General features: G+C 42.4%; 1 protein-coding gene across 3 annotated transcripts in view; it reads right to left on the minus strand.

The window, feature by feature from the left end:
• arid4b (AT-rich interaction domain 4B) overlaps window positions 1-12,549 on the minus strand; it is a 176,414-nt gene that overhangs the window by 97,288 nt on the left and 66,577 nt on the right. For 2 of the 3 annotated variants that reach the window (XM_072559304.1, XM_072559288.1), the window contains exon 4: window positions 2,460-2,525. The exons of the other annotated variant lie outside the window; for it this stretch is intronic. In XM_072559304.1, the coding sequence (XP_072415405.1) occupies window positions 2,460-2,525 (66 nt within the window). The remainder of the gene's footprint in view (window positions 1-2,459; window positions 2,526-12,549) is intronic. 3 annotated transcript variants of the gene reach the window in all.

The following is a 12,549-nucleotide window of genomic DNA, read 5'->3' on the forward strand; positions in this document are numbered from 1 at the left end:
TTCAAGAAAGTAATACTAGTTCTACAAATACTTCCAGCAGCATGCCCCAGGTTAGAATATTTCAGCCTTTGAATATAAAAACTAATGAATGACTGGTTCTGCTTTCCATAACTAAACTCCCAACCTCCGTCACCCTCCTGTCAATATTATAAGCTACCTCATCTGTATTTTTAGCATGAATATGCACTTCCGTCTCGATGTTCTCTCATCTCCCTTCACAAGCTCCACAAAACTTAGGTGTAGCTTTCGGGGCTCCATTCCCACTAAGATCCTACCCAATGACACCTGATAAAGGCTTCCTCTTCTTCTCTCTTGCTATTTTCCTTTAAAAACAACAATTTCTTCCTGAAATAATGTGCTGTCAACTCTTCCATCCTTGCAACCACCACTCATTCATATTATCGCATCCTTTCCCAAGTCCTTAGGCATGTTGCTTCTGAATAAATCTCCGTCCATTTCTCCTCCTCTTGGTCTTGTTCATGCTTCAAGTTGAAAATGTTCATCATTACATCAACTGTGACATTTGGTAAGGTTTAGTGGTTACAAGGTTGACATTAAGGTCTATCTACGCAGTGAAGCAAGGGTCTGTGCAAAGATACTGCAGAAGATTGACTTTTGGATGAGCAGGTGAGTCAGGATTCTGTCCGCTTGTGTCATCTCTGCTTTCAACACACACTTGCTTTTGAAGGAAACTGCACCAATGTTTTTATTCAGCTCAGCCAGATAGGTGCGCTGATCCTGGGCGAGTTTCCCCAAGACTCAGTCAATATAAAAACTCCCAACGAAAGCCTTTTTTTACTGTTTTTGTAATGTTTCTTTTGACCATCATGAGGCCACACATCTGATAAAAGTTTGACAGAGAAACTTTCCTTTGGCGAGTGATTGTCAGGTATTCTGACTTGCTTGGCACACCAACCAGGTGAGCAACTCAATGTCTGGTATCCGTCATCCGTCAGGAACTTCCGAAGGCAGTTTGAGTGAAATGAGTTAGGTTCTTGGCATGATGCTGGTACACAGTCCGTTTTGTGTGAAGCTCTACATGCACAGACAGTCACAGCTAGATCAGTTGCATCAACTGCTTCTCACGGGTACACATGCCGCTATCTCAGAATGCTCCAAATAGTTATCCTGGGCTCCTTCTCTTCAACATATTGCCTTTGGCATCAACATTTGAAAACAAAAGGCAACTGAAGAACTCAGTTCTTCCTCTTCACTTCCTCTCTACATCTCAGTGACATCTGAGGACTTGGCGATACTATAGCGGGTTCAGAAAAGATTTACCAGGATGTTGCAGGGACTAGAGGGTATGAGTAAAAAGGAGAGGCTGGAATATAGTAGGTTCAGAGATGATCTTAGAGGTCTATAAAATCATGAGGGGCAGATGTAAGGCAAATAGACAAGGTCTTTACCATATGGTGGGAGAGTTCAAAACTCAGGACTCTCTTTTTAAGGTGAGAGGGGAGAAAGACTTTTAAGGGACCAGAGGGGCAACCTTTTCACACAGAGGATGGTTCCTACATGGAATAAACTGCCAGAGGAATTGAGCGTGGGGTGCTGGAAAAGCACAGCAGGTCAGGCAGCATCCAAGGAGCAAGAAAATAGACATTTCAGGTGAAGGCTTTTGCCCCCAACGGCGATTCTCCTGCTCCTCGAATGCTGCCTGACCTGCTGTGCTTTTCTCACACCACACTCTCAATTCTAATCTCCAGCACCTGCAGTCCTCACTGTTGCCTGCCTGAGGAAGTAGTAAAAGCAGTTACAATTACAACATTTAGAAGACATTGGGGCAGGTATACGAACAGGAGAAGCTTATAGCGATATGGCCCAAACTCAGACAAAAATGGACTCATTTAATTTGGGAAACTTAATAGGCATGGATGAGTTAGACCGAAGGTCTGTTTCCATGCTGTTTGATTACGATCTGCAAGGTCCTTTGGGCTATAAATTGGTAATCCCGACTGAAAGGCTGAATTCTCACAACTAACACCAACTTCGCATCTTTGGCTACTATCTCAGTTTAAAACACACAGCATAGCTTTCTACCTTTTTATCCAACTCCAGGCTGAGCTCCTAGTCCCTTTCAAGCACAAGGTCAGCCTATTTACAGCTCTAGGACATCAATTAGCTCTGCCTATAAAACCTGCACACGTGCCTTATAGTATTTGGATTTGGCTGTATAAATGATTTTGAAGCAGTCTCCCATTCTTGCATTCTTACTAAAGAAAAGGTGACCCAAAACCCTGCTGTCCATGTCCCTTTCAACAAGAAGTCATATCTCCTCACCACTGCTGACTGACATGAATTTTCAGCTCCCTTAACCCCTCAAAAGTTAATCAATAGCACCATAATAAGGCATCAATGCACAAATATTTCAAATCATTGTTTTAATTTGTAGTTATTATACTTGTCAACATTGAACCATTTGAGTTAAGGAAAAGTGTAAGAGCATGAGTGCATACCTTGAGTGGACCTTTGATGTGATCATCTTGCACTTCCACAGTTGAAGAATCATGTTTGAAAGTGACCTTTTCAAAAAAAAAGCATAAGCCCTCTCACTAAAAATATCATAAGCACGAGTATGAAAATCTGACAAATGTCAAATATTTACACAAGCCTGTAACAGTAATAGATATTTTGAGAAGTTCGACCTACACCACAACCTATCAATAGTTCTAAAGACATGTCAAAGAACTATTTAACGTTGTAACGATGAAGAAAATTTCAAAGTTAGAATGTATGTTTGAAAGGTTTATAACCTGCATTTTAAGTTAGCTAGCCTTTTTTTGCACAAAGCTTTAAACCATTAACCAAAATGAAATAGTTTCATTTATGCAAAACAGCTACTTAACTGAAGCAAGTTGTAAAGATTCTCGAAGAAACGAGCAGCAGGCCAGTTACCTTTAAGTTCCCTTCCCAGTCAACCACTGACTTGACTTGGCATACAAGGAATGCTTTAATGCCCAAACACTACATCACTGTCGTGTTTCCCCTTCTTCCCTCCTCCTCCTCTAACAAAAGCAAAAAGTGGAGGGATAGAGAGACATGCTATTGCAAAATTTGTTGGCAGCTAAGTAGTAAGGCTTTGGCTCAAGAGGCTTCAGAAAACAGTGGCTCAGCAAAAAGTACAGATAAGCTCAGGTAAAGTCCTTTTAAATTTATAGCAGTTCAGGTGGCGGATAGGGCAGTCGTATCTTCCTCCTGCAGGATGTGGGAGCTCATGGAGACTCCCATTGTCCCTGATGACTACACCTGTGGGAAGTGCACTCTGCTGCAGCTCCTGGGAGAAAATGTTAGGGAGCTGGAGCTGGATGCACTTAGGATCATCTGAGATGCTGAGTGTTTCACCGGTACGAGTTTTAGTGAGGTGGTTACACCGAAGGTGCAGGCAGAGTAGTAGCTGGGTCACCACCAGGAAAGGCGAAGGGAGTAGGCACAGAGTGCAGGAATCCCCTGTGGCCATTCCCCTTAAAAATGAGTATATCGTTTGGGATTCTGTTTTTTGGGGGTGAGTGGGAGGGAGCATTCAGAGGAAAGCAGAAGCAGCCAGGTTGGTGATACTACAACTGGCTCTGGGGGCACAGCAAAAAAGGGTAAAAAGTAAACAGGACCTTAGTGATAGGAGTCTCGATCGTCAGGGGGACAGATAGAAGACTGCGTAGCTGCAAAATAAGAATCCACGATTGGTGTGTTGTCTCCTGGGTGCCAGGGTACAGGATGTCTCAGAGCAGCTGCAGAATATTCCCAAGGGGGAAAGTGAGCAGCCAGAAGTCATTGTGCATGTTAGCACAAATAACATTGGTAGAAATAGGGATGTGGTCCTGCAGAGTGATTATCGAGAGCTATGAAAAAATGTTAAAAACCAGGATCTCGTTTGGGATAAGCGAGGGTAAGAATATGAAGATATGGTAAATGAATGTGTGGCTAAAAAAAATTGGTGCAGGGGGCAGGGATTCAGATTATTATATCATTGGGATCTCTTCTGGGACAAAAGTGACCTGTTCAAGAGGGACAGGTTGCACCTGAACTGGAGGGGAAATCGATATCTTGCCAGCCAGGTTTGTTAGTGCTGCAAGGGAGGGTTTAAACAAAATTGGTATGGGGGTGGATCCTCAACAGCTGGGAGGGAAGTGCGAGACTCGAAAGAGATACAGTAATCAGAAATAGTAAATTGAAGAGTCAGGTCAGGCTGAAATGGCAGGGAGCAAGGAATGCCTGTTAGATTTAATTGCATCTATTTGAATGTAAGAGGGTAGACAGGTAAGGCTGATGAACTCAGGGTGTGGATAAATACGTGGTACTGGGATATTATAGCCATTACAGAAACGTGGCTAAAGGAGGGACAGGACTGGCAGCTCTGTGTACCAGGGTACAGGTGCTTTCGGCAGGACAGAGGTAGTGGAAGGAGGGGAAGGGGAGTTGCATTTTTGATAAAGGCAAGTTTCACAGCAGTAGTCAGATGAAATACTTGAAGGATCATCCAGTGAGACGGTGGGTGGAGCTAAAAAAAAAAGAAGGGGATAATGACGTTATTGGGGTTGTACTTAAGACCCCAACTAGTCAATGGGAATCAGGGGAACAAATATGCTGGGAGACTGGGGAGACTCACAGGAGCAATCGAGTTGTCACAGCAGAGGTTTTTAATTTTCCGAACATAGATTGGGATTATTAGAACGTAAAGAGGTGAAATGGGGTAGAATTTGCGAAGTGCGTTCAGGAAAGTTTCCTTAAGATGTAAAAAGAGGGCCCTACTCGGGATGGGGCAAAATTCCACCTCCACTTGAGAAATAGGGCAAGACAGGTGATGGAGGTGACAGTGGGGGAACACTTTGAGACCAGTAATCATAGTTCTATTAATTTTAAAATAGATACGGAGAGGGACAAAACTAATCCACAGATTCAAGTTCTAAATTGGGGCAAGGTGAATTTTGATGGAATTAAACAGAAGCTTGCAGGGGTTGGTTAGAGTAGTTTTCAGGCAAAGGGACCTCCGGCAAGTGGGAGGCCTTTAAAAGTGAGACAGCTAGAGTTCAAAGTCTATATGTTCCTGTGAGGGTAAAGGGCAAAGTTGGCAGGAAGAAGGAACCCTGGATGACAAGAGATTTTAAGGTTTTGACCAGGAAAAAGGAGGCATGGCTCAGGTACAGGCAACTGGAATCAAGGGAATCCCTGGCGTTATACAGGATTTTACTAAAGAATAAAATCAGGAGGGCAAAAAGGGGGTACGAGATTGCCTTGGCTGACAAGATTAGGGTGAATCCAAAGAATAACTTGAGACAGAATAGGGCCCCCTCAAGGACCAAACTGGACATATATGTGTAGAACCACAGGAAATGAGTGAGGTTCTCAATGAATATTTCTCTTCTGTGTTTACCATGAAGCCAAGACAAGACGACTTGGGGAAGTTAGTGGTGATATCTTGGGGGTAGTCCACATCACAGGAGGGAAGGTGTTGGATGTATTAGAACATATGGAGGTGGATAAATCTCCTGGTCCTGACCAAATATATCCAAGAACACTGCAAGAGGCGAGAAAAGAAATTGCAGGGGCCCTGGCTGATATTTTTTCATCAGTAGCTATGGGTGAGGTCCCAGAAGACTGGAGGGGAGTGCATGTTGTGCCATTATTCAAGGGCTGCAAAGAAAAGTCTGGGATGTATAGACCAGCATGCTTAACATCTGTGGTGGGTACATTACTTGAGAAGATTTTGAGGGATAAGATATACATACATTTGGTAAGACAGGGTTTGATTAGGAGTAGTCAGCATGGCTTGGTGAGTGGGAGATCATGCCTCACAAATTTGTTAGAGTTCTTTGATAAAATGACCAGGAAGGTTGACTAGAGCAGGGCAGTAAATGTCGCTTATATGGATTTCAGTAAGGTCTTGATAAGATTCCACATGGTAGGCTGCTCTGGACAGTTAGATAGCATGGAATCCAGGGCGAGCTGGCAAATTGGATTCAAAATTGGCTTGATGGTAGGAAGCAGAGCATGATAATGAAGGATGCTTGTCAGACTGGAGGCCTGTGACGAGCAAAGTGCCTCAAGGATCGGTGCTGTTTGTTATCTATATCAAATGATTTGAATGAGGAGGTACAAGGCATGATTAGTAAGTTTGCTGATGACACTAAAATCAGCAGTATCGTGGACAGTGAGGAAGGTTCTCAGAAATTGCAGCAGGACCTTGGGCAGCTGGGGAAGTGGGCCAAGAAATGACAAATGGAGTTTAATATAGATAAGTGTGAAGTGTTGCATTTTGGAAAGTCAAATCAAGGTAGGAGTTTCATGGTGAATGGTAGGGTCTTAAGGAGTATAGTGGAACAGATGGATCTTGGAGTTCACGTTCACTGTTCTCTCAAAGTGGAATCACAGGTGGACAGGGCAGTGAAGGAAGGCTTTTGACACACTGGCCTTCATCAGACAGAGCACTCAGTAAAGAAGTTGGGAAGTTATGTTGCTGTTATACAGGACGTTGGTGAGGCCGCACTTGGGAGTACTGTGCTCAGTTACAGTCACCTTGTTATAGGAAAGATGTTATTAAACTGGAAAAAGACCGCAGAAGAAATTTACAAGGATGTTGCCAGGATTCAATGGTGTGGGCTAGAGGGAGAGGTTGCACAAACTAGGACTTTTTTCTCTTTAAAGTGTAAGAGACTGAGCAAGGACTTTATAGAGGTGTATAAGATTATGAGAGGCATCAATAGGGTGAAGCTACTCAGTCTTTTGCCCAGGGTTGGGGAATTGACGATGAGAGGGCATCAGTTTAAGGTTATAGGAGAAAGAATAAAAAGGGAACCTGAGGGGCGACTTTTTTTTTAAAAAAACTACATAGAAGGTGGTACACGCATATGGAAAGAGTTGCGAGTAGAAGTTGAGGCAGGTACATTAACAACATTTAAAAGGTATTTGGATAAAAATATGGATAGGAAAAGGATAGAAGGATATGAGCCAAATGCTGGCAAATGGAGTTAGCACGAATGGTCATTTTGGTTGGCATGGGCCAGTTTGGGCCAAAGGGTTTGTCTCCATGCTATGACTTTACTGATTGCTTCTTCATCATCACTGGGCCAAACTTTGGACCTCAATCTAATATTGCAGCAGTAAACTAACAAAAAAACACATACCAAATAGACACTGGGGAAGACCACAAAATACTGGCAAAGTTCAAACATGGCAGCATAATTATCATGGTAAAAAGGATTAACGGCGCTGCTCTTGCAATCAAAAGTTGATTTTCTCTCACGTTTGTTGCTGAGGGGCCAACAGTAAGCCCATCAGTAGCAAGCAAGGGAGAGCAGCAGCCTTCTGTTGGAGCAGCACAGAGGTGGTGAGCGGCAGCCACAAGAAAGGCTGCGAGACAGCATAGCCAAAGATAGACAGTCCTGAGTTCATAATGGGAAAGAAAGTCAAAAAGCAACGCTGCTGCTTCGCCTAGAAGGTGGGGTAATGAGGATACTAAGTTGGGAGCAGGCAGGGGAAGGAGTGAAATTGTAAACCTGGTGAGCAGCTGCAAGAGGGCCAGAGCAGTGTCATACCTATCATCAATGGAATATTCAATAACTGGGAACCAGGAAAACTGAAACTCACCAAGGTACTGAATTACCTGCAAATCAATGTAAATGCACCAGCTTAAAGCTGTAAAAACTCAGGATGTTACAACATGGGGTAAACCGCTCTGCTAATTTAAACCAGCATCACAGAAAAGATTCACCATATGCTGTAATCTGTTAAAATTCAAGAGGCAAAGAACTACCCCAAAAGTCACTATTTAAAAAGTAAAAATTAACAACTTTATTTTTAAGTCTAACAGAGAATAATTAACAACTATTTACAATTCCTTTCTCTAAACTTATCTTTTACCTTCCCTTCTACAATACTGGTCCGATCAAAAATCCTGATTAAGATTTACAAAAAAAAAATCACATTTCAAAACCAGTCAGCTTGCTGAGTGTCCTCTGTAGATTTTCCGCTGACTTCTTTTCTTCTTAGGGATTCTGTTTCACGTTATTGATAGATCAAGGTACGTTTAAGAAAGCTGTTCTGCAGGCAGCCTGTATCGGTTGGTGGCTTAGCCAGATTGTCAAAGAGAACTGCCAACTGTTCAAAAATGTCTGATATTTATACCCCAAAACATTGGATTGTTCCATTGGTTTTAATACTAAATTCAAACTTGATTGGAGTTTGGTATTTTGGGGCAGAGTTTAAACTGATTGGATGAATTTGAATTTGTTTTTGTCTCATAGCAACACAAGTACTGCTCGCTGTTTGACCAAATGTTACATTTTAAAATTTTCCAGTACTTCATGGGCTTCTAAGTCCTTGCTAGCTTTTCAACTCTCAAAAGGTACAGTAAACCTTACACCTTCATAACACAGGTGAGATATTAAAGAGTTAATTTGCTCTGCTGACCTGCAGGAATGTCCCAAGGCTCAGGTGGGATGCCTCTGACTTACAGGCAGATTGTAAGGAAATCACATTCCCATCACTTGGCATTTAAACCCATTTGCATGGCCATTTCCTAGTTATTCAAAAGCCATTTACATTGTCATCTCCTACTATTTACATTTTCATCCCCTATCCAGAAATCAATGAGAACATTATAGTTGGAATTTGACTACTCTCCTATAGTTACAGAAAAAGTTTGCAACAGGTTTGACCATTAAGGGATGATTTGCATTACAATGTTTCTGAGGATGAAGTGGTCACTGCTTTGTGTCGAGTGGCATGGGACTGTGGGAGAATGGCTGGGGGGTTGTCTTGTGGGCATTACTAACTGATGTAAAGATTTTGTATAAAGAAAGGACTGTTTCCTTTGTCCAGGAGAGCTTTTGACATGACTCTGCAAGCCCTGCACGGTGTGTCAGAAATTCCTCCAGAAAGTTTGTACTGTATTGTGCTTAATAAATACTGCTTGTGCATAGAACTGTATATTAGTTATTATTTTTAAAAAGCTTTTGTTGCTAACTTATGTTGTGTGTCTTCAAATACTGCGTTGTCAAGGAAGTTAAAACTTTCCTATAGTGCTGTAGCTTTACAACAAATAAAGTTGACAAAGTTTTTCTGGTTGTTGATGCATTCTAATTCTATTTCTGCTCCAGTCCAAATACACCACACATCAAGACAAATAAAGAAGGTACCATTACTACGTGACACCATTACCTCATACAGGGATTTGAGAGAATAAAAAGGTAGCTGTCAAAAGTCAAAAAAAAACCTCGCACCCAAGAAAATCCGGTGGGGCTCTCAAAAAATTACAATGGCCCCATTAGAAGTCAATTGAGAACACAGACATGTAGCAGTTCAAGAAAACAGCTCACCATCACCTCTTCAAGGACAATGCGTTTTTTTTTAAAAATGTAGTCTTCTTGAACTGCTACAATCCCTTTGGCGTTGGTATACGTACAGTGCTGTTAAAAGGGGAGTTCCAGGATTTTGATCCAGTGACAGTAAAGGAATGGTGATATATTTCCAAGTCAGGAGAACGAGTGGCTTGGAGAGGAATTTATTGATCGAGGTGTTCTCACGTATATGGAGAGATAGAGTCACAGATGTACAGCATGGAAACAGACCCTTCGGTCCTATTTGTCCATGCCAACCAAATGTCCCAACCCAATCTAGTCCCATCTGCCAGCACCCTGCCCATCTCTCTCCAAACCCTTCCTAATCATACACCCATCCAGATGTCTTTTAAATGTTGCAACTGTTCTTGCCTCCACCACATCCTCTGGCAGCTCATTCCATATCCATACCACCCTCTGCATGAAAACGTTCCCTCTTAGGTCTCTTTTATATCTTTCTCCTCATCCTAAACCGACGTCTACCTCTGGACGTCTACCTCTGAACTCTTTTCCCCCCCCCTCCCTCCCTCCCCCAGGGAAAAGACCTTGTCTGTTTACCCTATCCATGCCCCTCATGATTTTATAAACCTCTATGAAAGTCACCCCTCAGCCTCCGATGCTCCAGGGAAAACAGCCCCAACCGATTCAACCTCTCCCTTTCGCCAAATCCTCCAACCCTGGCAACATCCATGTAAATATTTTCTGAACCCTTTCAAGTTTCACAACATCTTTTCAATAGGAAGGAGACCAGAATTGCACGCAATATTCCAAAAGTATGCTGCCTTTGTTCTTGGTGGTCAGGTGGCAGGTTGTCAAGAAGCTGTCTGAGGTCCAAGATAGGTAAAATGGCCCATATCTCAAATGTGAACAAGTAAAAATATTGAGAAATAGGCATTTCCACCACAGAACTTATGTGAGAAAATATTGATAATGTAATGCAAAAACTGACTCATCTACAACACTTCACTGTTAATGGATCAAAAAGTGTTTCATCTGTATTAGGAATTTCCAGTGTGAATTTCCAATACATGTCGTTCTGCACTGGCAATATTCTTTCAGATTTTGAATTTCCATTATCACTAAAAACATTTATAGTTCAGGGTCAAACAAAAAAGTCTAGTGGACTTGTTGGGCCGAAGGGCCTATTTCCACACTGTAGGGAATCTAATCTAAACACATCAGTAATTTTTAATCATATTAGTAACTCAATGATCGTCAAGGGACTAACAGGAGTGTAAATAACACAAAGTGCCCATTTCCTCTTGTGGTACCACAGGCTTATCCATTTACAGGGAGTCATTATTGTATTTTGTCTGGGTAATGAACATGGGAGAGAGAATGAAAACACAATTTGGGCCTGTCAACAGACTGGGGCACACCCCACTGGCAATTCAAATGGCAATACCTTTTTGTCTGGGTTAAGTTTTGCAACATTCATATTCAAAGAATAAAACAACTTTGATTCAACCTCATAACCCTTGAATTCTTATAATCGCTTTCAACCGAAGTTTGTCTTTCCTACATTCATTTATGAACAGTCAGAACACTCATAATATTTTATGCTAATTAATAAAGCTTGCTGCGTAAACAGCACACTACATTCCTCCCATCTCTAACATTGGCTTTACAACTAATGAAAAGGTGGATATGGATCACCTCACTGAAGGAGCTAGTTCAAGCTCAGCCCAGAGTTACCAGCAGTCCTCTGAGAACCTGAATAATTGGCAAGAGCACCACTCTCAATCCAGGACATCAATAATTGGTATCTACTGACCAAGAAATCACTGGATAGCAATCATTAGCAGGAAGCCTGCAAAATTTCTTAGTGAAGTGAGGGGCATAGTGGTCAACTGCAGAGCTTCACGTATTATACAATTTTAAGATGTGCTGTCACAGCACATGCCGAGAGTACACAGAACAGTACAGCACAGTACCGAATCTTCGGCTCACAATGTTGTGCTGAGCATTTATCTTAATCTAAGCTCAGCATAACCTATGCACCCCTCAATTTACAGTCGTCCATGAGCTTGTCCAGCAGTTGCTTAAATGTCCCTGACTCAACTACCACTGCTGGCAGTGCATTTTACCCACCCACCACTCTCTGCGTAAAGAACCCACCTCCAACATTTCCCCTAAACCTTCCTCCGATCACCTTAAAATTATGACCCATCATGACAGCCATTTTTAGCCTGCGACTTTTCCCCAGGGCATCTCCTCTATCGATGCCTCTCATTACCTTGTACACCTCTGTCAAGTCACCTCTCTTCCAGTGTGAAAAGCCAGAGCTCACTCAACCTTTCTTCATAAGACAAGCCCTCCAATCCAGGCAGCATCCTGGTAAATCTCCTCTGCACCCTCTAAAGCATCTACATCCTTCCTATAATGAGGTGATCAGAACTGAGCACAATATTTCAAGTGTGGTCTACCAGGGCTCCACAGAGCTGTAGTGAAACCTCGCAGCTCTTAAACTCAACTCCCCCTGCTAATTAAAGCCAAAACACCATACACCTTAACAACCCTATCAACTTGGGTGGCAACTTTGAGGGATCTATGGACATGGACCCCAAGATGCCCCTGTTCCTCTACACAGCCAAGAATCCTGTCTTTAACCGTGTATTCAGCATTCAAATTTGACCTTCCAAAATGTTTCACTTCGCATTTATCCAGGTTGAATTCCATCGGCCACTTCTCAGCACAGCTCTGCATCCTGTCAATATCATGCTGTAGCCTGCAACAGCCCTCGACAACACCACTGAAGTTTATCTCATTGACAAACTTACTAACCCACCCTTCCACTTCTTCAAAACTATAAAGATTAGAGGTCCAAGAACAGATCCCTGTGGGACACCACTGGTCACCGACCTCCAGGTGGAATACTTTCCATTTACTACCACTCGCGGTCTTCTTTCAGTGAGCCAATTCTGTATCCCATACCTCCTAACTTTCTGAAGACGACTGCTCTGGGGAACCTTATCAAATGCCTTATTGAAATCCACAAATACCATATCCACTGCTCAATCTTCAACTTGTCTCACCACCTCCTCAAAGAATTCAATAAGACTTGTGAGGAATGACCTGCCCCTCACAAAGCTATGCTGTCTATGTTTTTCCTGATAGTCATAAATCCTATCTCTCAGAATCCTTTCCAGTACCTTGCTTACCACAGATGTAAGATGGGTAGGTCTGCAATTCCCAGGGATTTCCCTATTCTCTT

Source organism: Chiloscyllium punctatum, chromosome 3 (assembly GCF_047496795.1).
Source record: "Chiloscyllium punctatum isolate Juve2018m chromosome 3, sChiPun1.3, whole genome shotgun sequence".
Lineage (NCBI taxonomy): Eukaryota > Metazoa > Chordata > Chondrichthyes > Orectolobiformes > Hemiscylliidae > Chiloscyllium > Chiloscyllium punctatum.